The 25,852-nt window shown below is 35.5% G+C and overlaps 1 protein-coding gene and 1 non-coding gene across 4 annotated transcripts in view; both read left to right on the top strand.

The window, feature by feature from the left end:
• GABRA3 (gamma-aminobutyric acid type A receptor subunit alpha3) overlaps nucleotides 1-25,852 on the top strand; it is a 330,232-nt gene that overhangs the window by 225,054 nt on the left and 79,326 nt on the right. For all 3 annotated transcript variants that reach the window (XM_053201836.1, XM_015068025.3, XM_053201834.1), the window contains one exon: nucleotides 3,818-4,038. In XM_053201836.1, coding sequence (XP_053057811.1) covers nucleotides 3,818-4,038 — 221 coding nt within the window. The remainder of the gene's footprint in view (nucleotides 1-3,817; nucleotides 4,039-25,852) is intronic.
• On the top strand, nucleotides 8,638-8,742 carry LOC113597424 (U6 spliceosomal RNA). Its single transcript, XR_003418192.1, has one exon. It is a non-coding gene; the product is annotated as a U6 spliceosomal RNA (small nuclear RNA).

Genomic DNA, 25,852 nt, shown 5'->3' with positions numbered 1-25,852 from the left:
AGCATATATCTCTATATAAAATAAATAAATAAAACAATAAAACAAAGTCTCTGCTCCCACCAAACTTCCAGACTAGTGGAACGAAAGAAACAGTGACCAAATAAAAATACATTTTGTCCGAGCTATCTGACAAAATAATGCACAAAGAAAAATAATGCATGGTAAGGGAAAGGGGAATTACTGTTTATGTTGGTATGTTCAAGGAATGCTTCTTTGACATGAATACTTCTGAATAAGATCTGAATGCTGTGATTGACCCAGACATGAAAATATCTTATTTCATTTACCTAAAATTGTCTATATTTCAACTTGCTCTTAAATGATAATCTAATTGGCTATAGAATCCTTTGGCTTCTGTTATTGTTTTCACAAAGTCTTCTATCAGTGAAATTGTTGTTTCTTTGTAAGTAATATGCCTTTTCTATTTTGCTGTTTTTACGATCTTCTTTTTGGTATTCTTCAAATCCACTATGTGTTGGCTTGGGTCTTTTTTATTATACTGAGATTGCAACTCATTATGGTTCTCAAAGCTAGGGATGTATATATTTCAACAATTGTAAGAAACTGTCATCTATTAGTACTTTAAATATCATTTCTCCACATTTTCTCTATTATCTAACCTTATAATTTTATTAGATTATGCTGAATCTTTTCCTTTTATCCTCCTGTTACTATACTTCTCTTTCATGATTTTTTCATCATTTATTTGTCTGAAATGTGCACTGAACAATTTTTCTTCATATCCATTCTCCAGTTTATTAATCTCTCTTCATTGTCTAATCATTTATATAATGTATCCATTGAGCTTTTATTTTCAATGACTATATTTCTTTTACAGATTATATATTTTATTTTTTAGTATTTATTTATGAGTGAGTGAGTGAGAGAGAGCACGTGCAAGTCAGTGAGGGTCAGAGAAAGGGGGAGAGAGAGAATGCCAAGCAGGCTCTGTGCCACCAGCACAGATCCCAATGTAGAGCTCAAAATCACTAACTGTGAGATCATGACCTGAGCCAAAACCAAGAGTCAGATGTTTAACCAACTGAGCCACCCAGGTATCCCTACAGATTGTTTATTTTATTTACTTTTAAAAATTTTTTTAAACATTTATTTATTTTTGAGACAGAGAGAGACAGAGCATGAATGGGGGAGGGTCAGAGAGAGAGGGAGACACAGAATCTGAAACAGGCTCCAGGCTCTGAGCTGTCAGCACAGAGCTAGATGCCGGGCTCGAACTCACGGACCGCGAGATCATGACCTGAGCTGAAGTCAGCCGCTTAACAGACTGAGCCACCCAGGTGCCCCATGATTATTTTAAATAAACCTTTTTTTAAATTTGTTTTTTCTTGCTCCTACCCCATAATGTCTGGATTTTATGTTCTTAATCCCTCTTTTGATGCCTTTATCATTTAAATTTTCAAAAATTTAAAAAAAATTTTTTTTTATTTTGAGAGAGAATGAGAGTGAGTGAGAGAACATGAGCAGGGGAGGGGCAGAGAAAGAGAGGGAGAGAAAATCCCAAGCAGGCTCTGCACTGTCAGCACAGAGCCTGATGCGGGGCTCAGTCTCACAAAGGGTGAGATTTTGACCTGAGCCTAAATCAAGAATCAGAGGCTTAACAGACTGAGCCACCCAGGTGCCCCCTTTATTATTTTAATTTAGTTCCTTTACAGTATCTATTTGATTGTTATATGAAGTTCTTTGAGGAGGTTTAATTCAGTTATATGTTTTATCAGCTGACTCTCACTCATGACCACTTCCTTATGTGTTCTGTGAGCTTATTTTCAGCAAGCATTTATTTGTGGTCATCCTTCCAGGGTGTTTTTGTTTGCTTTTGCAAGTCAATATAGAGGTATCCCCACATTGAGGCAAATTCCTATGTTAATTTCTCAGTTTGTAAACTCAAAACCAGGAAAATACTGTGTATTTAATCATCAATGCCATATAAGATTAGGCTTAAGGTTGCTAAATTTCAGTAGAAATGCTTCCCCTAAGCCTCTCTAATTCAGAAACCATGCTTGGATAGACAAGTTTCCTTTTTTGAATTTTCATGTTGTGGACTGGTTTTGTCTACTTCATTTTATTTATCACCCTTTTGCTTAGTTGGAGCCATTCAGGGTCTTGGTTTTATGTGGGAGTCTAGTTCCAGCTTTTACTTGACACAGTACTAGTTTATACCTGTTGTCTTGGTGTAATTTTTGATAAAAATTTTCTGGCTCTCAAAAGTATCTCAGTTTAGACAATATTTATATAATCTTCTAATCCTTAGTCAAGAATGTACTCGGTATGCTGGAGGAGGAGAAAAGCCAGACTGGCTAATTTGTAGAGGAAAGAATGGTTAGAGAAGAGCTCAGAGAAGAAGGGAAGATGAAGTGCTTTCTAGGTAAGGGAAGGATGTTGAAATTTATTTCAGATGTGATTAAAAGGCATTAAGGGATTTTAAGCCATAGGTTTTTAGGCAGCTCTGGCTGCTTCTTAATTTTACATAGTTATCTAAAAGTATCCCCCATGCCTTGTGTAGTTTAGTGGCCAAATATTTGGCAAGGTTTGCACTCAGATTTGGGGACTCACCATCTCAGTGGTTCTCTTGCTTCCAGGGCTTTCTCCTGAATTTTTAGCTTTTTGGCCAGCCTTGGACTCTATCCCCTGAGATATTAAGCCAACGCATTTCGCAATTTCTGTCAATCTTACAAACATTACTCAGAACAGTTTTGTCATCTGTCATTTAGTGGAAGACTTCCCTATGGTTTCAGCCTGAATTATGTTTTAACAGAGTCCCAGAATCTTACTCATGTGTGTATAGTGTAATGGTCAGCCAAAATTCGGGGCAGAGTATATATGCAGATTTGGGATCCCATCCCTTCTGTCATTCTCTTGGTTCCAAGAGTACCACCCCTAAATTTCCATATTATCAGCTATCTTGAGCCAGTAAACCTGTGGTATCTGCCACAAGAATTCTAGTTTGGGGGGAACACCCATTGCTGCTGCCATCTTTCAAGAATAAATTTTCTTCAAGTTTTTGTCTGCTTTCAGTTGTGCCCCATTGCTTTTCAATAGGTTCAGCCTCCTTCCCTGCCTCCTTCTCCCCCTATCTCTCTAATATATATGTTCAAATTTTATAATAGTTACAAGAAAGTATAACAAACAATTTGGTCTGCTATTACCAAAAGCTGAAACATTTATTGTTATTTTAAATTGTGTTTAGATTAAGAACAACTTTGAAACTTTTTTCATGTTTATTAGCAATTTTATCCATTTTATTATTTTTCGGTAATGTAATTTACCAATTTGTCTATTTGTCTATTTGTTTTGATCTCATTTATAGGTAAGAGTTCCTTATTTATTGAAGATAATAATATATGAACTCATCAGATGTTTTGTGAGACTCAAATGTGTTTTAAAATTTAAGGTTTTGCTTTTATGGTGGTTTTATATTGGCCTTTAATGTTCATATGGGATCATTTAATAGACAAGGCAAAGAGTTTGTTCTTATTAGAGATGCCAGTGCATAGAGAAAGAAACTCTTGCCTTTCCATAAGGCAAAGTCTTGTGGTCAGCTTGTATGATGTGCAGGACAGTGTTGGCAGTCACCTTTCTAAGCAAAATATTGTCAGATGTATTATTTTCATACTTATGGATCACCATACATTATTTTTCAATCATGATCATTTGCCATACTTACCAGTAAGTACTGTAAATAGACTGCTGCTTCTGTGCATTGGAAGAAATCTTGCAAAGTGATTAATACTCGCTAAGGGCACTGTGGGTTGTCACCAGAACTATGTTCAAACATTGTCCTCTCTCTTTTTGTCCCTAGGAGTACACCATTGATGTATTTTTTCGACAGACATGGCATGATGAAAGACTTAAATTTGATGGACCCATGAAGATCCTTCCACTGAACAATCTCCTGGCTAGTAAGATCTGGACACCTGACACCTTCTTTCACAATGGCAAGAAATCAGTAGCCCATAACATGACCACACCTAACAAGCTGCTCAGACTGGTGGACAATGGAACGCTCCTCTACACAATGAGGTTAGAGAGTGGTGCCCCCCCCCATCTAAAGTATACTGGGGGTAGGACTGGGCTTGAAAGTAGCATGTTTTAAGCTATCTATCAAAGTCTATCCAGTTTACATATTATAAATGCACATATAGGTATATACTTAACATATTTGCAGGTATACACATTCACAGACATATATATTATAGATACACATATAAATGCAGTTGGACATATGAACATTCTCATATACAGATATATGTTCATGATATATAAATGTATGCATACTCAGAGACACGTGGATTAACACATAAGCATATACATTCAAGGACACTTAAATACACAAACTCATAGCCATATATACAGGCAGAACACTGTGACAGTCATAAGGGACTGTTTAATTGCAGCAACAAACTTCCCCTATGATGCAGAATTGTGAGAATCAAATGAGATAATGATGGATATTTTCTGAACCATACAATGTTATAGATAATATATACACAAAATTATAGCAACACATATTTTATCCCACATTGCCTGGGAATGCTGAGGAGTTTGATGCAAATGAGGTTTTCAAACAAGAATGTTTCTTTTAAATATCATTTATATACTTATACATATATATGTATATATACTTATACATATATATGTATATATACTTATATGTATATGTATGTATAAGCTTATACTTATATATATGTATATCCTTATATGTAATATATACTTATTACATATATATATACTTATATACTTATATATACTTATATGTATGAGCTCATACATATACATATAAGTATATATACATGTATATTTGTAAGTATATATACACATATATATGTATAAGTATATATATACACATATATACGTATATATATAAATATTTATAAGTCCATATAATGTACGTATATACATATATATGTATAATTTTGCGTTCAAAAAGAATGACTTTAAAAACATTTTCAGTTCCATAATCTTTGACCCAACACTAAAAAACTTTCTTGATTCTTGTTTTATGTTTTTGCTACCTCCTGTGCTATCAGTTGTTCTGTAGCTCCCTCCCACATTAATGAGTTTCAGTTTTAAGTAACTGAATTAACATTATTGAATGGAAAAATGTGATCCTTCAGTGCACATTCTGTGACTGTTTTTAAATTTGAGTATTTGTTATTTTGTACAATAAAACTGAAATAATACAGGCCTGGTAAACATGTAATGAATACACAAAGTATCCTTGCCCATATGCTAGTCCTTAGTTACTTCAAATTTGCTATTTATTGTTTCTCCTGAAAAAATTTGATAGCTAAGAATATAGGCAAAGAAGAATGGATAGCAAATGGATAATTAAGAGAAAAGTTGAATTAAAGAGGAGGAGCTGAGACACTAGAGGAGAGATGAGAATAGAAGCGAGAATGATGGAGAAAAGAAAGAAGGAAAGTGGATATAAAAGGGAAAAAGAAGGTGGAGAGAGGAAGGGAAGTATAATCCAGAAGAAAGGTCAATAAAATTAGCATATATATTTTATTGATCTCTTCCCATAGCTTATATATTTACATATATGTTGTATATATGTTTATATGTGTATGTTGCTCCTGGTTATTAGTATTAACATTCATTTTTGTACTATTAGAATGTAGTGAAGAAAATTGTTGGTATAAAGTGAAAGAAAGAGAGGAAGGACATTGTATACAGAGAAAACCAAGTAAGCAGTTACAGGAAATGGAATGGTTTCTTTCAACAAAAGCAAGATAATGAGGTGGTCAGTTTTTAATTTTATATATGGCACTCTAGTTACTGTGTAAAGGATGTATTTGAAGAGAACAAAACTGGAATTAGGGAAAATGGTTAGTAGATAGCTTAAATAGTCTAGGCAAATGGTAGTGAAATTCTAATTCAGAGCAGCTGATTAAGATGAAGAAGGAGAAATACACTGAGGAAATAGTAAAAATGGCCAATGTTAGAATGACAGGGGGGGCAGGAGTCAAGGTAGTAAATACCCAAATAACATGGGTGAATGATGGTGCTACAAAATAGGGCAGATCATATAAAACAGGAGAAATTTAGATAGGAAAATCTTTAAGGTTAATTTTGGGCAAGATAAGATTTAAAAGATTGTAGATTATCCGGGGACAAGGGTATAATAGTAGTTAGATATACAAATCTTAAGATTAAAAGACAGATACAAGCTAGAGATGTGAATTTTGGTATTGTCAGCATATTGGGACAACCATGTGAATGGATGTGCTCACTTTAGGAAAGTATGCAGAGTGAGAAAATCATATCAAGGATCAAATCATGTAGCATCATTATTACAACAGAAGTGGAGAAAGAGGAACCTATGAAGGACCAAGAAGAAAAAGTAAGGAAGGTGTTAATAGAACTCCCAGTGTACAGTATCTTGAAATCTAAGTTTGATAGTCAGTACTGCTACTTTCAGTATTTCCAACTCAAGTCCTTCTGTGTACATGGTAGTATTTTACTTCCATATAGCCTTGCAGTTGGGCATGTATAGGTGACTTTGACTAACCAAATGTGACTGGAAATAACATGTGTCATTTCTGAGGGAGGTTGGGAAACTTTTAAGAGCAGTACATAATTTTCCATGTTCCTCTCCCCTGGCCACAGTGAGTAGCATTATGCCAGGTGGCCTTGACTCTATCATTCTGTGTCCCTTATTGAAGATGTTATAGAAGAGAATGCCCCTCCCCACAACCTGAGATAGACATGTAGTGTGAGTGAGAAATAAATCTCTGTTGTTTTAGGACACTCAAATTTTAGCGTTTGTTGTTACTACATGTTAATCTAACCTATTTTGACTGATATATCAAAGGAGTAAAGGGCTTCAAAAAAGAAGACAGTGATCAATAATAATAACATCAGTAACAGCTAAGTATAAACGTTAACATCAGTATAGTATTTATAATGTGCTATGGACAGTTCTTATCACTCCACTTTTATAAACTAATGACTTTGTAAGATAGGTACTATTATTTCCACTTTACAGTTGAGGAAATTGAGACAAGAGTGGGTAAGAAAAATTTTAGGATCACCTAGGGAGGAAATGGTTGATCCATCATTCATACTCTGGCAGTTTTGCTGCAAGTTCATCCTCTTTACTATTATTTATACATTTTTACAACATTTTTGATTATTACAAAGAGATCAAGAATATAGAGAATTAAATGTATTAGGTTTGGCAACATAGAAGACATTGGCATTCTTCACATACACTGTTTCAATGTATTATTTAGTGTACTAATGAGTTTTTAGGAGTTGGCATAGAAGTAGTGAAGATAGTAAATAAAGAAAATACTTTTTGGGAGCTTGTTTGAAAATGAAAGATACATTTGGGGCAAAATAAATAGTTGCTTTTTTAAATGTAGAGACTTGCACTTATTTGTGAGATAGCAGAAAGTGGACATTGGAAAGACAAAGACTGCAGATATGGTAGAAATGGGACATTTCATAGGACAGAGTAGAAATATGAACAGTTATAATGTATGAAGGAGAATTTGGAGAGAATAGAGCATAAGTGCAGAAATATAAGAGTGACATACTTGTAACAAAGTGCATAAAAGAGAAGGGTTTGAAGAAGAGATGAGAGTGTATACAATTGTGGAGAGAATGAAGCAGACTATATATTAACAGAGGAGGGGATTGTGGAATGAGGTAGTTGGAGAGATGGATGAGGATGATGAGATGTGGATGGGTAAAAATCCATAAGAAAATGAAGAGCAAGTGAGGGGCAGAAGAGGAAATCAACACACGGAGATTGAAGAGAAAGAATAGAGAACGAATGAAGAGAACAGAATAATGGAGAAAGTGAATAATAAAAGAAAATAGAATCGAATATAGGTTTGAGTTTTGGAGGCATGATAGAAAAAAAAGAAGAAAAGACAGGGAAAGATGGGAATGTTGAAATATGAAGAAGATAGAAATATGATGAAATATGAAGATTGAGGAGGGCAGCAGATGAAATAGACCAAAGGATTAGTCACCAGAAAATAAAGTTAGATGAATGGGAAGAAGATGACCATTAATTCATTCATCCCAGTCTGAACTGGACAAGAAAGTGGAGTTTGATAAAATAGGAATCTATGTGTAATGCCTGTGTGTTTATTCTGAAGTATAGAATAAAGGAAGTATAGCAGTTCAGAAGCATAAGGCCATTGGTTACCTTACATAGTAAATGATTCACCTTGGACCCAGGAGGATGGGTCTGGAGGGAGACCTATGTTCAAAACTGAAAATAGTAAAGCTCGGCTCTATGGCTCCACAATTTATTCATCTAGTGACCTTTTGCAAGACACAAACTATCTGCTTTCTCATTCTGATGATAATGTAGCTGCTGCCTGTCTTGCAGACATATGAAAAGTATAAATTAGATAAGGGTAAAAGAACACTTATAATTTTTCAGGAAGTGTTATTCTACATTATTATTATTATTGTTATTGTTATAATTATTATTTTGACCCTTGGAAATCTTATCCCAATTCTATGGAAAACTACAGAGGGTCAGCTTTAGAAAATCTCACCAAAGATTTCATAGTTATGTAACTAGGGCAGTTTAGAATGAAACCTTCATCTTGAGACCTCAGGACAAACATAAAAATGCAGGTCAAAGCACATTACCTGCTGCTTTCTTCAGCAGCACACATACTAAAATTAAAACAGTACAGAGAAGACAAACAGAGCCCAGATCAGGATGATACATACGTTTGTGAAGTATTTTCCATTTTTTAGACATAGATATATAGGATATTTCATTTCTATTAATGACATTTATTGAGGCAGATATGGATAAACATGTTCATTGTATTGTTCTTTATACCTATTATGTGTAAATGTTGCATAATACATAATGCAGTAAAAGCAAGTTCCACTGATTATTTGAGTAGTAGGGACAAGTACCTATTGAATTTAACTAGATTTATTCCCATTGACCTGAATCATGCATTCAACACATTTATGAGTACTTATTATGTTTAAGGCTTTGAGACATGTGCTGAGCTACAAAGATAAATAAGACACATCTCATGCTCATAATGACCTTACAGTCTAGTAATTAAAGCAGACATTGTGTACAGATAGCTGCAAAATAATGTAAAAGCCCTTAAACCAAAGGAGGTGTGAAATGTGATAGAATCATAGGGTGAGGAATATCCAAAATCATGTGGAGGCATCAAGGAAAGTTGTAAAAAGGAGCCAATTAATCCTGTGTCTTGAATCTTGAAGGAGTTATAGGTAACTATCAAACAGGTGAGAGATGAGGTGAGCTATAGGAGGGTATTCCAGGCAAAGGCAATAGCATGCATAAAGATAGGTATTAATGAATTGACATCATGCATCAGAAAATCCATGTCTTTCTTTAGAACTTTCATTTATTTATTCTTCCAAAATTACTTCTAGGAGGCTTAATGAGACTCAAACAATATTCTGGGCACTAGGGATAAAGTGGTAAGCAAAAATAGATGAGGTCTCTGCCCTCATATAACTTACATTCTAGTGGGTGAAACAATTAAACCATAATGATAACAGAATAAGTGCTGTGATCAGGGAAGTACAGAATGCTATGGAAACATTTAGCAAGGACAATGAAGTGAGTCTGTGGGGAATATCTACAATGAATTTTAGAGGAAATCACTTTTAAACTGAGACTTAAAAGATATGTAGAAATAAATTAGACTAAAAGATAGGGAGGGAATGTTCCAGAGAGAGTATGGCCGGTATGAAGTCCAGGAGAACGAGGTGGAGGAAGTAGTAATGATACACTATAGAAGTGAAAAGAAATTCAGTATGACTGGACCATAGAGTAATGTGCAGAGTATTGGAGTGGAGAGTATGAGCTACATTGGCATAAAAATAATAGGAGGCCATTAAAGAGTTTATTGCAAGGGAATGGCACAGATTTGCATTTTAGACACATCAGTCTGGGAACAATGGTGGAAGGTAGATGGGAAGAAGGCAAGGATGAAGATAAGCTATACATATGAGCTATAATACTCTAACAATAATATTAATAACAACTATTTTGTGTTGAACACATACTATGTTCCACTTTATGTAAAATATCTGTAATATTCACAAAAACTGTTCAATATAGGCATTATTATCCCTATTGAACTGATCCAGTAAGTGAAGCTTGAAAAATAAAAATGACTTGCCCAAGATGATGCACTTATTAGGCAAATGCAGGTCTGTCTCAAGCTATTGCTTTTTGCACTAAAAAGGTTTTGAAGAAGAATATAGATATACAATATGTAGCATTGGTGGTATTTGGTACCTGATTGGAAGTTGATGAGGGTCAGGATGTTGTATGAGTGCTACTAACGAGTAAAGAAGTCTCCCTGGATAATGAAAGTACTAAGGGTTAGAAAAAATAATAATCCAAGTATTAACATTCCTATTGAATGTGGAGAAATAAATAAGTTCTTGGAAAATGGCAGTGATAAGGAGGGGTAGTGGTAAATATAGCCAAATAGCATACCTATTTGGAAGGATTTCTGCATAATAGATGAGGGATAATAATCTGGAAGTGATACAGAATATATTCATCCTGTACTTATAGGGAAGCATTATTGATTTTTTTAAAAAAATGGAGTAGCATAATCAGATCATTTGTGTTACAATTTGCTGAACTCAAAAATGTACAATAGTTTAAACCTGATGGAAGTGTATTTCTTGTTCCTTAAATTCTAAATTATAAATTATCAAGCAGGTGTTCCTCATTGGCAAGTGGCTCATTCCTAAGTAGTGTTTCAGGGACCCAAGCTCCTTTCATCTGGTGTCTGCCATATTCAATACATGGTTTCCAAGACCACTGTGCTTCTCTGTATCAAGTAAGTAGAAGATGAAAAAGCATTCAGGACTGTATGTGGGTAGTGTTTAAAATCTGGGTCTTGAGTGGCATACTTATTTCTACTGATAGTTCTTTGGCTAGAGTGAGGTCGCGTGGACATGCCTAACTGCAAGGGAGGCTGAGAAAAGCAACACTGCTATGTTCCCAAGTAAAAGTGAGAATGGATTTGGTGAATGGCTGAAGTTCTCTGCCAATTCCAGAGGGTTTTTTTTTATTATTATTAAAATGTAAGGTTGCACTCTGGAGAATCAGTTGGAAGCAGGGATACCAGTTAGTTGACCATTTTGTAATCCAGGAAAGACTATTCAGGGATGAAGCAAAGGCAGCAAAAAGTAAGAGTGGAGAAGAAAGTAGAGGCTTTCAAAAGAACTTGGTGTCCAACTAGATATGGGGTAATGAGGAAGAAGGAATATTGAGAATGTCCCTTACATATTTTCTCTGGATACTGAGAAGATTGTGGTGCTATTATTTTATTTTTAAAAGCAATGTAGAAGCAGCAGATATTTTATAGAGAGAAAAGTGTGTTTAGAGAATCTACACTTATTTAGGATTTTCTATATGCCAGGTGATGTGTTAGGTGCTTCACACATATTTATCTCATTTCTCATGGCAGTGATTGTGCATTGTGCAATGTATGCAACATTGTGATTAAGAAGGTAGGTTCTGCATTAAGACTACTTCTGGTCCTTCATCTGTAAAATATAGTGAATCATAACAATGCCTGTCTCATAAGGCTATTGTGTGGAGTAAATATGATATAAGCCTTATGAATTGCTTGATATATCCTGGCACATGTCCACTTTGGAGGTTTTTATTTTCATAATCCCACTTTTTTGATTAGTAAACTGAACTGAGCCAAAGTCATACCACTAGTAAGTGGCAGAACTTGTACAGAAACCCAAGTCACTTTTAGGTTAAAGCAAACACTTTTCCCTTTACTACATCCCACCACTTCCTCTAAGAAGGGAACGTAGGGGATATAAAGTTTAAGTATAATGAGTCTGAGGTGGACATGACAAGCTGCAGTTGGAAATTCAGCTCTGAAGCTCAGAACTTTGACACAATGAAATTTTATAAAATTGAATACATTGCACAAAGTATATTTTTGTGTTAAGCTACACAGTAATAGTATCTCACATTTAGCTGAAAATTAAAGAAAATAAGAACTCACTTCTCCATAATGTATCATTGACAAGAAAGGAGCATTTTTTGAAGCAATTAAAAGAGGCTTACTGTCATATTCAGAGCTTCATTGCTTCCTTTATTCTTTCATTGTATGATTGGGTCAGTTTTGCTTATTTACTTGGGATGTTCCAAAGACAGATTATTTCAAAGATAAATTGTGAAAATGTTAACAGTAAAGCTAGTCTCTTCCTAGTTTAGATGCAAATAGCTTGCACAGGAGTCTTTATTATAGAGATTGCCTCTGAAATGGTCAGGAACCAGGGAGGGCATTTGGGTCACATTGTTAGCTGTATAGGATTTAATGTAATCAAATCAACTAGGCACTGATAGCTTTGTTTCACAGTTCTTTTTTGTAATGGATTTTGCTCTAGGGGATTCCACCTGTAGTTCCTCTTTCATTAAACTAGAAACTGAGTCACAGAACCCCAGTTAGTAAGCCTCACTCTAATGAACAGAAGTAAGAGCATAGAAGATGTAGAGTGACTCATTTTGGGCTCTGAAAAAGCTTACAATGAGGTGAGAAGCAAGTAATAGTACAAGTCCCCAGTTACACATACACAAAATTATGCTGTGTATTCTATATGGTGATATCAACCCCTACCCTTGAAGAGCTCATATCCTAGCAGGAAAGATAGGACACATCATTCACTGTACTATCAGGCATAATGGAATTTTCACGAAAAGCCAACAATGAAGTGCTGTGAACTAAAAAGTACAGGTTTCATTATGAATTGGAAGCATGGGTCCAGATATGAAAGGGCTTTATAGGAGAACTGGCATTGAGCTGGAAGGAAGAAAGGAAGAATGTATTCCCAAGTGGTCAGATTCAAGAGGAAAATCAGGGTCTTGAAATAACAAGAATTGCCTTTACTCTCAAAGGCAAGAAGCTGATCTCCAGACAGATTGAGTCTGTTTAAAAAACTCATTCTAACACAAGGGTGGGACTGATTCACAGATCACCAGAAGATTCTCTGTAGTTCTAAAGAACCAAGCCATTTTATTTTACTTTATTTTATTTTATTTTATTTTATTATTTTATTTTATTTTATTATTTTTTATTGCATTTCATTTCATTTTATTATTTTATTTTAGATGCTACTCCTAGATAGAGTGAAGACTGCATGTTATAGTGAAATAAACTTTAGCGTAGGAATTAAGACTCTGGGTAAGAGTCCCAACTTTGGCCCACATCAGCATGTAACCATAGACAAAGCATTTCTCCTCTGTGGGCCGCAGTTTCTTTTGGGAAACAGGGTTGAAAAGAATTACTCTGTCTTGCAGAAATATTTATTAAGTCAAGAATTTATTGCCTATCTCTTATGGGCCAACAACCATAGTAGGGCTAGGATTACTTACAATGATAGAGTCTCTTCTCTTAAGTTACTCACAGGCCTGTTCAGAAGACAGACACATAAACAGATCATGATAATTTTATGTGCTGTTAAAATGATTAAAGAAAACACCTTAGGTAATAATAACAAACTTTATTTCACTTCATGAAGTAGACATTCTCCTACTGCAAAATTGGAAAATGTGGCAGAAGATAGAAAGCTTTCATATGATAAAGAATAAAGAACTAGGAAGAGAAAAATAGAAAATATCTGATTGGGTGAGACCACATAGTCAACCTTGTTTGGGATAAAAAAGGCCCAGAGTTGGCTTGGCATTTGGGGCTTGGCTGAGTGGCTATACAGTGTTTCTGGCCAAGTAGAATATTTACAGGAACACAAAAGTTATCTAAGTTTCAGTTTGTTGACATGGCACCCCAAACAGAAGGAGCTCCATCTTGGACCTAGAAACTCATTTCAACAGTGCTAAGGACTGAGGTGTTTGCCCAAAGTGCTCTGTGATTTCTGTGAGCTAGAGAACTCTCTATGCCTATAGCACACATAAAAAGCATCATGGAAGAGGTAATATTTAAGCAAAGACTTGAAGGAAATTTGTTACACATATCAAAGGAAATGGCATTTCAGGCTTAAAAAATGTGTGCAAAAACAGAAACATGAGAGCTTTGTTTGCTGAAATCACACATATCTACAGATATATGGAGAGTGGGGAAAAGTGTGAAAGTCAGAAAATGAGTCTGGAGCTACATGTCTGAAGTAATTGTTAAAATTTAGATGTGTTCCCTATAAAGGCTAAATGCACTGCTAAACTGGTGGTCTTCTAATTAGGAGGCCCAAGGTACTAAATGTACATTAGAAGGCCCAATGTACTAAAGACTTTTGCCTATAGCACAAGGATTTAATGGTAAGCCTGCAGACAACTGGCATTCTTATGACTAATATGCTGCTTGTTTTGGGTGTTTGGTGATGGTTTATTTGAAATGGCTCATCCTCTACTGATAATAGCTAGTAATGACTTACTATTTTTTTTCTTTTGCATCATAAATCTCACACCCTGCCCTTTACTCCATGGTCATAGAAAGAGCCTACCTAGCACCTCAACCACTTCTGAAGTGTTTTCTACTCTTTGGTTTGTAGAAAGAATATTCCTCAGAATTCAAAACAGATTATTCCATTTCTAAAAAGCCCAGGTGACATACTGTGTACAGCGGGCTCAGACTGAACTCCAAAGGCCTTTGTGCCCTACTAAATTTGTTTCTCCTTCCTTTATTACTCTTAATGTGTTGAGAGTCTCACTGAACAATGAGTGCATATACTCAATAAAATTTAGATCTTTAACTTTTAGGACTTCAGTTAGTTCAGAAACTTCTTTTCTCTAGAATTTTTTCCTACATTATGCCTCCGCTTTAAAAAATTAGTATTCTATATGCAAAAATCTAGAAATAATTTAATGGTTTTCTGTGAGGCAGTTGTTAAGAGCTGGGTGATTCATTTTGACTCATATTCATTTTATAATTTTTAAATCTTTTTAATTGTATGACATGCATATTTTGAGGTGTACAGATGTTATGTGTATAGCTCCACAATGTTCTAGGTAAGGAATGTGTTCTAGATGTTGAGGTAGTATAAGGGTAAAGAAATGGGTAAGCAGCTTAGTAAAGTGAGAGAAGACCAGAGCCTCATTTTCCAGGAGGATCACTTTCCCTGAGCCAAAGGCAAAAGGGCACTAAGAACATAAATGCAGTAGCTTCTGAGTTGGAATTTTTTTCTAGTTGGGTTAATGCATGGCATACATTCCCATGTAAAAGCAAATGACTTACATGTGGTATTCAGTCTAGTTCAGGAGATAAGACATATGTACCAAAAAAAATCCTAAAAATGCAAAGCACTATATAATAAATATAAAACAAACGTTGACTATTGTGTCAATGCTATAATAGAAAGTAATCAGCAAATAGCATAGTAAGAATAATCTCTGATATATGTGCTCATTTTGAAAATGTACTTAGATAATTCCAATGGGATGAGATAACACACCAAATAACCAAGTCACAAATTTGTCTCAGTTCCAAAGCAGTAAAAAAGAAACTATTTACTCAGTGGCTTTAAGTCAATAATGAGATGGCATAGCTTAATCATTGGCATAAACATTTTCAAACTACCATATTCAGCCCATTGTTTACCTCCTTATTTCGTGCACCCCTACCACTTTGAGATTCTGATATACATACCTTCTACCAGAGGTAAATTTAAAAAAAATTAATGTTTATTTTTGAGAGAGAGAGAGAGAGAGAGAGAGAGAGAGAGAGAGAGAGACAGGCAGAGAGAGAGGGAGACAGAATCAGAAGCAGTCTCCAGGCTCCAAGCTGTCAGCAGAGCCTGGCACGGGGCTCAAACCCACAAACCGTAAGATCATGACCTGAGCTGCAGTTGGATGCTTATCTGACTGAGCCACCCAGGCACCTCAGAGGTAAAATTTATATTACCCATGGGTAGTGCATACCATAGGAAATAGATGAGATACTGAGAATCACTGGTGTTAGGATTCAGTGTAAAAGACATTAATCTAGTTATTGTACTCTGAATCTCAGTGCTTAGATATCTTGTCTCCCTACATAATACTATCCAGTTTTAGAGCTTTAATTGGCATTTGTAAAATATAAGCTAACAAGGCACAGAGACCTGGAATAACTTGCACATAGCTACTAAGAGGTAGAGTGGGTTGTAAATCTTATAAATCTGGATTTGGTATCTATACTCTTAAAGGCTATACTATAATGCCTCTCTTGCATTTTTAATTTCATAAGAGCTCTTTTTGAAGTATTGTTTACGAATGATAAAATTTATGTTGTAAGTGTACAATTCAATTATTCTTAGCAAATTTACAGAGTTGTACAACTATAACCACAAACTAGATTTAGAATATTTCCATCACCTCTAAAACTGTCTCCAAAACTTTGCAGTCACCATACATTCTCAACCTCAGCCCCAGGCAATCACTAATCTACTTCCTGTCTCTATAGATGTGCCATTCTGGGACACTTAATATGAATGGAAAGATACAGTATGTGACTTTTTGTGCTCGCTACTTTCACTTGGCATAATACACTTGAGAGTCACCCGTTCTGTTGTCCTTATTACTTTTCATTGATGACTAATATTCTTTTGTGCAAATACACCACATTTTCATCATTCATTATTTGATAGGTGTTTTTACCTTTTGGTTCTCATAAATAATTCTGCTATGAACAGGTCTTTCTGTGGACACATATTTTCATTTCTATTCAATAATGGAGAATTAGAGTGGAACCACAGACTTTTATAGACAATATATGTTTAACTTTTTAAGAAACTGCCAAAATGTTTTCCAAAGAATGCTTTAGCGTTATACATTTCCACCAGGGATTTATGAGGTTCCATTTTTTCCAAATTATTGCAAACACTTGATATTTTCAGTCTTTTTTATTTTAGCCATTCTAATACACATTTAGCAATATCTCATTGTGATTTTAATTTGCATTCCCCTAATGACAGATGATGTTGAATATCTTTTTATGTCCTTATTGACACAATATTTTTATTAAATATATATTTAAATATCTTTCTTATTTTCAAATTGGGCTGTTTTCTTCTCATTTTTAAGTTGTAAGAGTCAGTTATATGTTCTTAATACAGGTTATTTATCAAGATATGATTTACAAATATATTCACCCACTTTATGGCTGTCTTTATTTTCTTAATGGTGTCTTTATAAGAGAAAAAGGTTTAAATTTTGATGAAGTCCATTTTATCATACTTTTAATTTTAATTAAAAAAATATTTTTTTTTACATTTATTTATTTTTGAGAGACAGAGACAGAACACAAGCAGGGGAAGGGAAGAGAGAGAGAGGGAGACACAGAATTTGAGGCAGGCTCCAGGCTCTGAGCTGTCAGCACAGAGCCCGACATGGGGCTCAAACTCACAAACTGTGAGATCATGACCTGAGCCAAAGTTGCGTGCTTAACTGACTGAGCCACCCAGGTGCCCCAATTTTTAAAATATTTATTTATTTATTTATTTATTTATTTATTTATTTATTTATTCATTCATTCATTCATTCATTCATTCATTTAAATTTTAGTTAACATACAGTGCAATATTGGTTTCAGGAATAGAATTCAGTCATTTGTCATTTACATACAACACCCAGGGCTCATCACAAGTGCCCTCCTTAATACCCTTCACCCATCTAGCCCATCTCCAACCCACCTCCTTCCATTAACCGTCAATGTGTCCTCTATCATTAAGAGTCTCTTGTGGTTTGTTTCCCTCTCTTCTCTTCCCCCTACTTCCTATATATTTATCTGTTTTGTTTCTTAAATTCCACATATGAGTGAAATCATATGGTATTTGTCTTTCTCTGACTGACTTATTTCGCTTACCATAATACCCTCTAGTTCTATCCACGTCATTACAAATGGCAAATTTTCATTCTTTTTGGTGGCTGAGTAATATTCCAGCGTGTGTGTGTGTGTGTGTGTGTGTGTGTGTGTGTGTGTGTGTATACCTATATATGTATATACACATATATACATACACCACATCTTCTTCATCCATTTGTCAGTTGATGGACATTTGGGCTCTCTCCATGGTTTGGTTATTGTTGATAATGCTGCTATAAACATTGGGGTGCATGTACCCCTTCAAATCTGTATTTTTGTATCCTTTGGGTAAATACCCAATAGTGCAATTGCTGGACCATAGGGTAATTCTAACAATAGTGCAATTGCTAGATCATAGGGTAGTTCTAATTTTAGTTTTTTGAGGAACCCCTTTTTTATATAGCTCACACTTTTGGTGTTCTAAGAAATCTTTGACTCAAGTTTACAAAGATTTTCTACTATAGTTTTTTAGAAGCTTTAGCTCCTCAATTTTGTTCTATGTTCCATTGGAGTTGATTTTTGCTTATGATATAAGGTAAGAATCTTTGTTCATTTTTTTCTGCACGTAGATATCAAATTCTCCTGGCACCTTTTATTAAAAAAGCTATTTTTTGTGCATTGAATTGCCTTGGACCTTGGTCAACGTCAGTTGACCACAAATGTGGAAGTTCATTTCTGCACTTTCTATTCTTTTCCTTTGATCTATATTGTCTGTCTTTAGACCAAACCCATGCTTTATTGATTACTGTAGCTTATTGGTATGCTTTGCAATTGGGAAGTGAAAGTATTCACAGTTATTTTCTTTTTAAATACATTTTGCCTATTCTAGATCCTTTGTATTCCTGTGTAACTTTTAGGATCAGTTTGCTACTTTTACAAAAAGAAAAGCTTTTGAGATTTTGATAAGGAATATGTTGAATCTATGATCAATTTGGAGAGAATCTTAATGATGTTAGGACATCTATAAACATAGAATATCTAAAACCTACTATTTGCAATTAAAAACAGTCTTGCTTTTTGCTTTCCATATTTTATGTTTTTAACTTTTTTTGCTTGCCTAAATTTTTAAACAGCTTTACTGAAATATGATTCACATGTCATATAATTTACCCTTTTAAAGTATACAACTAAATATTCTCCAGTATATTTACAGAGCTGTGCAGCCATCACTAATATATAATTTCAGAATACTTTAGTTGCTCTTAAAAAGAACCGCCAAAGCGATTAGCAGTCACTTCCCATTGCTTTCCTTCTTAGACTGGTTAAAATCTTCGGGAAAATGTTTAATAAGAGTGGACATCATTGTCTTGTAAATGATCTTAGGAAGAAATAGACTTTCATCATAAAGTATGGTTCTAGATGTAGATTTTTCACAAATGTTCTGTATCAATTGAGAAAATTCCCTTTTGTTTCTAGCTTTTTGAGAGTTTTGGGTCATGAATGGGTGCTGAATTTCATCATCCTTCTGTTTCCCTTCAAGTTATTCTTTACAGAGCTGCTAGAATGATCCTAAAATGTTAGATCAAATCGCCATTCTACTCAAAATCGTGCAATACTTCCACATTTCATTTAAGGTGAAAACCAAAATATCTTAAGGAGGGCCTTATACTATATAGTCCATTTCCCATAGTTTCCTCTTTAAATTTATCTTTTATTAATCTTCCCTCTTCATCTGTCCACTATAGCCACAATGGTCTAGTTGCTATTCCTTAAATACACTGGGAAAACTTCAACCTCAAGGCCTTTGCATTTGTTACCCCCTCTATTTCGAATGTTCTTCCTCAAACTGTCTACAAGGCTCATTCTCATTTCCTTCAGATCATTGCTCAAATAGTCAGTGAGGTATTCCCTGAAAACCCTATTGAAAATTACAATCCTTCCCCAATACTATCTATTCACATACTATATTTCTTCCTGAGGCATATTATGTTTTAATATACTATGTATGTATGTATGTATGTATGTATGTATGTATGTATTTATCTATCTATCTATAAATACTTTATATTTTTTGTTTTCCCTCTACTCAAATGTAAGCTCTAAGAGGGCAGCACTCTTGGTGTGTTTACTAATGTACTTACATTGCTTAGAATAATACCTGGCACATAGTAGGTGATCAAAAAATATTTGATGACTACATCAAAGAATCCAGAAACTTTTAGTCAGCTCTAGGACAGGCTTGTTGGATGATTTGGGCAATTTCCTTCCCTTCTGTTTCATCATAAGTGAAACATCTGAAGGGATAATACTGGATGTTTTCAGTAAGGCTCTTTCTGCTCTGAAATTCTAGGAAAGAGGCTGTATGCCCAGTTAAGATAATAAGTTGAGATATTATGCTATTAAGGAATCAAACTAAGATGCTATTCAGGGGTGCCTGGGAGGCTCAGTCAGTTGAGCATCCAACTCTTGATTTCAGCTCAGGTCATGTCCCAGGGTTGTGGGATAAAGCCCCACATCAGGATCCATGTTCAGCATGGAGCCTGATTAAGATTTTCTCTCTCCCTCTGCCCCTTTCCTCTTCTTGTGAGCTGTCTCTCTCTCTCTCTCTCTTAAATTAAAAAAAAATGCTATTTTGCCTGGAATGCTAAAAATGCCTAAACCCTGTCTGCCCAGTGTACACCTCGTCTCTACAAGATCACCATAGAAATATATGGTTTTAGGAGAGAACACTCATTCATTAATTAATTCACCAATGGATATGTATTGAATATCTACAATGTGCTAGGTAATGTGCTAGGCTCCTGGAGCACATGAAAGAGAAAACAAGACAAAAATCCATAACCTTATAGTAAGGAGAAAAAATGATGATAAATAGAAAAAATGAATTATATGGCATGTTATATGTTAGGTGTTATGGGTAAAGAAAGAGCATGGTAAGGTTTACTAACCACAGTGTAATAGTAAACTGAATGGAGGTCAGGGTGGGCCTAATTTAGAAGATAATTAAACAAAGACTTGAAAGAGGTATGAGGGTATAGCAAGTGCAAAGACCATGATGTATGGGAGCCTGGCATGTTGAAAGAGAAGCAAGGAAGCCATTGTGACTAGAACAAAGTGAACAAGGGAGGGAATTATAGGACATAAGCTGAAGAGAAACAGAAGACAAAGTCATATGGGGTACCTGGGTGGCTCAGTTGGTTAAGCATCTGACTCTTAATTTTGGCTCAGGTCATGATATCATGGATCAGTCTCCTTGCACTGACAATGCAGAGCCTGCTTGGGATTTTCTCTCTCTCTCTTTCTCTCTCTCTCTCTCTCTCTTTCTGTACTTCCTGTGTGCTCTCTCTCTCTCTCTCTCTCTCTCTCTCAAAATACATAAATAAACTTAAAAAAAGAAAAAAGAAGAAGACAAGGTCATACAAGACCCTATAAGCCATGGCAAGGACTTTGGATTTTAGTCTATATAAGATGAGGAAACATTAGAAGGCTATCGTGCAGAGAATATACTGTAAGGGCAAAAGGTTACAGGAAAGAGACTAGCTAGGAGGCCATGGAAGTAACAAAACTTTAACTTTTTACTGTGGTGGAATAAAAACCAACTGTTGAGCAGCAAAAGGTAGGGACAAGGGAGCCAGAATGCTGCAAAGCAGTGAAATGAGGGCAGTAATGTAGGGTTTTGTGTGTGCGTGTGCGTGTGCGTGTGCACATATGAATGCACACGTGTAGGGCTAAAAGAGCTTCCTTTCTATCTGTATCTTTCACTCCCAAAGAAAGACATTTCCTGGACTTCCTCTTACAGGAATTTCTGTCTTGTTTTTGCATAGGAATCAAAGCAAGCTAAACCTTGGAGTGGAACTGAATCCCTATGATCTGAATGTCACATTTTGAGGGGTCTCTAACCTTTCTTGAAAAGAAAGACTAAAGACTATTTGCTATACAGTAGATCTTTAGGACTTCTTCAACTTGAAAAACTGAACCTGAGTACCCTTTCACTAAAATTTCCTCATTCCCTCCCTACCACCATTCTACTCTGCTTCTATGAGTTTAACTATTTAGATTCCACGTATGAGTGAGATCATATAGTATTTGTCTTTGTCTGGTTTATTTCACTTAGCATAATGTCCTCTAGGTTCATCAGTGTGGCTCAAAATGGCAGGATTTCTTTCTTTTGTTAAGGCTGAATAATATTCCATTGTATGTATATACATTTTCTTATCACTTGTTGATGGACACTTAGATTGCTTCCATGTCTTGGCTATTGTGGATAATGCTGTAATGAACATGGGAGTGAAGATATCTGTTTGCAATCCTGATTTCAGTAACTTTGGATATATATTTCCAAAAGTGAGATTTCTTGATCTTATGGTAATTGTATTTTTAATTTTTTGAAGAACCTTCATCATACTGCTTTCCATAGTGACTGCACCAATTTACATTCCCACTAGCAGTGCACAAGAGTTGCCTTTTCTCCACATCCTCATCAACACTTGTTATCTCTTGTCTTTTTCGATAATAGCCTATCCAACAGGTGTGAGGGGGTATTTCATTGTGGTTTTCATTTACATTTCTCTGACGATTAGTGATGTGGAGTACCTTTTTACATAACTGTGTCCATTTGTATGTCTTGGTAGTAATGTCTATTCAGGTCCTTTTCTCAATAAACAATACTGTATTGTTTACTTTAAAATTTGCCAGGTGGACAGGTCTTATGTTAAGGGTTCTAGTCACACAAAATAATAATAATAATAATAATAATAATAATAATAATAATAATATGGAAGGAAACTTTTGGAGGGGATGGATATTTTTATGGCATAGACTGTAGTGATTAGTATATTAGCTTGGATATTGCCAGGGTGCTTTCTGCTGCAGAAAATCTTGAAAAGGTCTTGAAATTTGTAGCAAAGTAAAGAGAAGGAAGAAGGGAACACAGTATAACATGGGATGTCAGAGAGCATTAGGGTGTGTTTAAGAACCAATGAAAGGAGCACAGCATAATCTGGGTTGTGAAGTACTCTGCCCTCACCAACATCTGCTTTCTCCTCCCTCTCTGCTATGTGCCTAGGTAGGATGTGCAAGAAGTGTATGGAAAGGAAGATAGAAATGTTATGAATCAGTTCCACTCCTAATCAGAAATCAGATGCCCTTTGCATCTTGCTTTTATAATCTATTTGTTGTGGTCTTATTTGCCATGTCCTCAGGACTGCTGGGTAGACATAAAATAATTTCCCCTTGACATTACTCACAAAAGACAGTGTCTTGGAAATACTAATATAAGTGGAAAGAAGGAACACAATTTTCTTTATTAAACCGTCATGGAATATTTTAAGTATCTAACACAAGGAACAGGTTTCACAGTGAAATAATTTTTTTCTGTGTGTCAGATCCTTTGAATTATGAAACCTCCTTTATGCCTTGAGAATAAAGAGTGGATTTATGGAATATTGCAGCCTGACTTGAAAATTAAGCCTTTGTCCAAGACACATGAAAAATTTTGTAAATATTAAAGGGATTAGTTAGATCTTCAAGGATACTTGCCATCTAGATTCAACCTCTTACTGTTTTGTTGGGAGAACTAAAAATAAGAGATGGATAAGTACTTGTTGAAGAGTATACACTTGGTTTTTACCTTTTAGTCTAGAATTCTTGCTAACATACACATGAACATGTTTTAGTTATCCTGCTCTAAGCAATATCTAGTATTGCTCCTCTGAACATTTGTGAAGGGTTACATATTCATCAGGTTTAACAATTAGGATTGGAAATGCTGTCCAGTTGGTCACCTAGAGCTCTAAAAGGATGGCATAGATTGAATCCAGTATAACCAGGAAACACACAGATTAGCTAGAAATAACTCATCAAAGCTAGGCTCCAAAGAATTCTGACTTTATGCTCTGCAGGTCTCATTTCTACATGGAAGGCTACTACCTAGGCCAAGGAAAGTTAAGGCTCAAAATTCTGTAAAGAGTCTTTCAGGGGCCCCTGGGTGGCTCAAGTTGGTTGAGCATCCAACTTCGGTTTGGGTCATGATCTTATGGTTTGTGAGTTTAGGCCCACATCAGGCTCTGTGCTGGTAGTGGAAAGCCTGCTTGGGATTCTCTCTACCTCTCTCTACACCCCTCCCTTGCTGGCACATGCTCTTTCTCTCAAAATAAATACATAAACTTAAAAAAAAGAGCCTTTCGGGTTTTCCATGAAGAGTATCATATAATCTGCGAAGAGTGAAAGTTTGATTTCTTTGCCAATTCATATGCCTTTTATTCCTTTTTGTTTCCTGATTGCTGAGGCTAGGGCTTCTAGTACTATGTTGAACAACAGTAGTGAGTGTGTGAGTGACAAACATCCTTTGTCATGTTCCTGACTTTAGGGGGAAATCTCTCAGTTATTCCCCTTTGAGAATATTAGCTGTGGGTCTTTCATATATGACCTTTATAATGTTGAGGAATGTTCATTCCATCCCTAATTTCTTGAGAGTTTTTATCAAGAAAGAATGCTATATTTTGTCAAATGCTTTTTATGCATCTATTGAGAGGATCATATGGTTTTTATCCTTTCTTTTATTAATGTGGTGTGCCACATTGATTGGTTTGCGAATATTGAACCAGCCCTGCAGCCCACAAATAAATCCCACTTGATTATGGTGAATAATTCTTTTATTGTACTGTTGAATCTGATTTTCTAGTATTTTATTGAGAATTTTTATATCCATGTTCATCAGGGATATTGGCCTTTAGTTTTCCTTTTACATGGGGTCTTTGTCTGGTTTTGGAATCAAGGTAATGCTGGTTTCGTAGAATGAGTTTGGAAGTTTTCCTTCTATTTCTGGTTTTTAGAACAATTTGAGAAGAAAAGGCATTAACTCTTTAAATGTCTGGTAGAATTCCCCTGGAAAGCCATCTGGTCCAGGATTCTTAATTGTTGGGAGATTTTTTATTACTGATTTAATTTCTTTGCTGGCTATGGGCCTGTTCAAATTTTCTATTTCTCCTGATTCAGCTTTGATAGTGTGTGAGTTTCTAAGAATTTGTCCACTTCTAGATTGCCTAGTTTATTGGCAAGAAATCAGAGGAGAAATCTTAGAATAGATTATTTATGCAGAATAATGCAGGAGAATGAATATGTGGGCATTGCAAATCATACCCCATTCAGATTTTCATTGAGGAATCCATGCAGTGTCTTTCACATGTTGTTCCTATTAAAAAACATGAGGTCTTTATGGGGCACCTGGGTGGCTCAGTCGGTTAAGCATCTGACTTTGGCTCAGGTCATGATCTCAGCTCAGGTCATGATCTCACGGCTTGTAAGTCGAGCCCCATGTTGGGCTCTGTGCCAACAGCTCAGAGCCTGGAGCCTGCTTCAGATTCTGTGTCTCCCTCTCTCTGTCTACCCCTCCCCACCTATGCTCTGTCTCTCTCTGTCTCTCAAAAATAAATAAACATTAAAAAATATTAAAAAAATAAAGCATGAGGTCTTTAGACTTAACCTCTGAGGTTTTTGGTGTCCTCCATTACCTTCATATTTTGTTTTCCTGACCAGTTTTTTTTGTGTGTGTATGCATGCGTGTGTGTGCACAAGCACATGCAGTATATGTTCTCCAAGAGGCATCTCCATCAACAAAGTTATAGCAGTTGCTGTGAGCAGCAGAGACATCTTTTGTACCTGTTCATTATCAAGATAAAGATATTCATCTCTCCTTCCCAGTGTAGTCTTTACATTGGTTAACTCACTCTATAGGCTGCTGATAAGAATTATTTAACAAATAATTAAACTGCTATCAAAGAGTGAATAAGTCAGAATCTTGTGTTTTAAGCCTTCTTTGAGAGGGAGGGTTGGCTGAGGGAACTCAGCTAAGGCAGATAAGTTATATGTGTTTTTCTAAAGGTGGTAAGGTGGGATTCAAATCTGATTTAAAAATCTGAATACTGAATGCTGCTTTGAGTTGTTGTTTGGTTCAATTAATTCATCCCTTGTGTTCATAAAGACTTCGATCTCAGTGAACGTAAATAAATGAAATCCCATTATTCTTAGGGGCACCCCATTGCTGGTGAGTGGGAACTCAGCTCTGTGATTAATACTGTTCATTTTTGCTTAATCTA

The sequence above is a fragment of the Acinonyx jubatus genome, chromosome X, assembly GCF_027475565.1.
Source record: "Acinonyx jubatus isolate Ajub_Pintada_27869175 chromosome X, VMU_Ajub_asm_v1.0, whole genome shotgun sequence".
Taxonomy (NCBI): domain Eukaryota; kingdom Metazoa; phylum Chordata; class Mammalia; order Carnivora; family Felidae; genus Acinonyx; species Acinonyx jubatus.
Note: the sequence above shows the minus strand (reverse complement) of the source record. Positions and strands in the feature narration are given on the sequence as shown.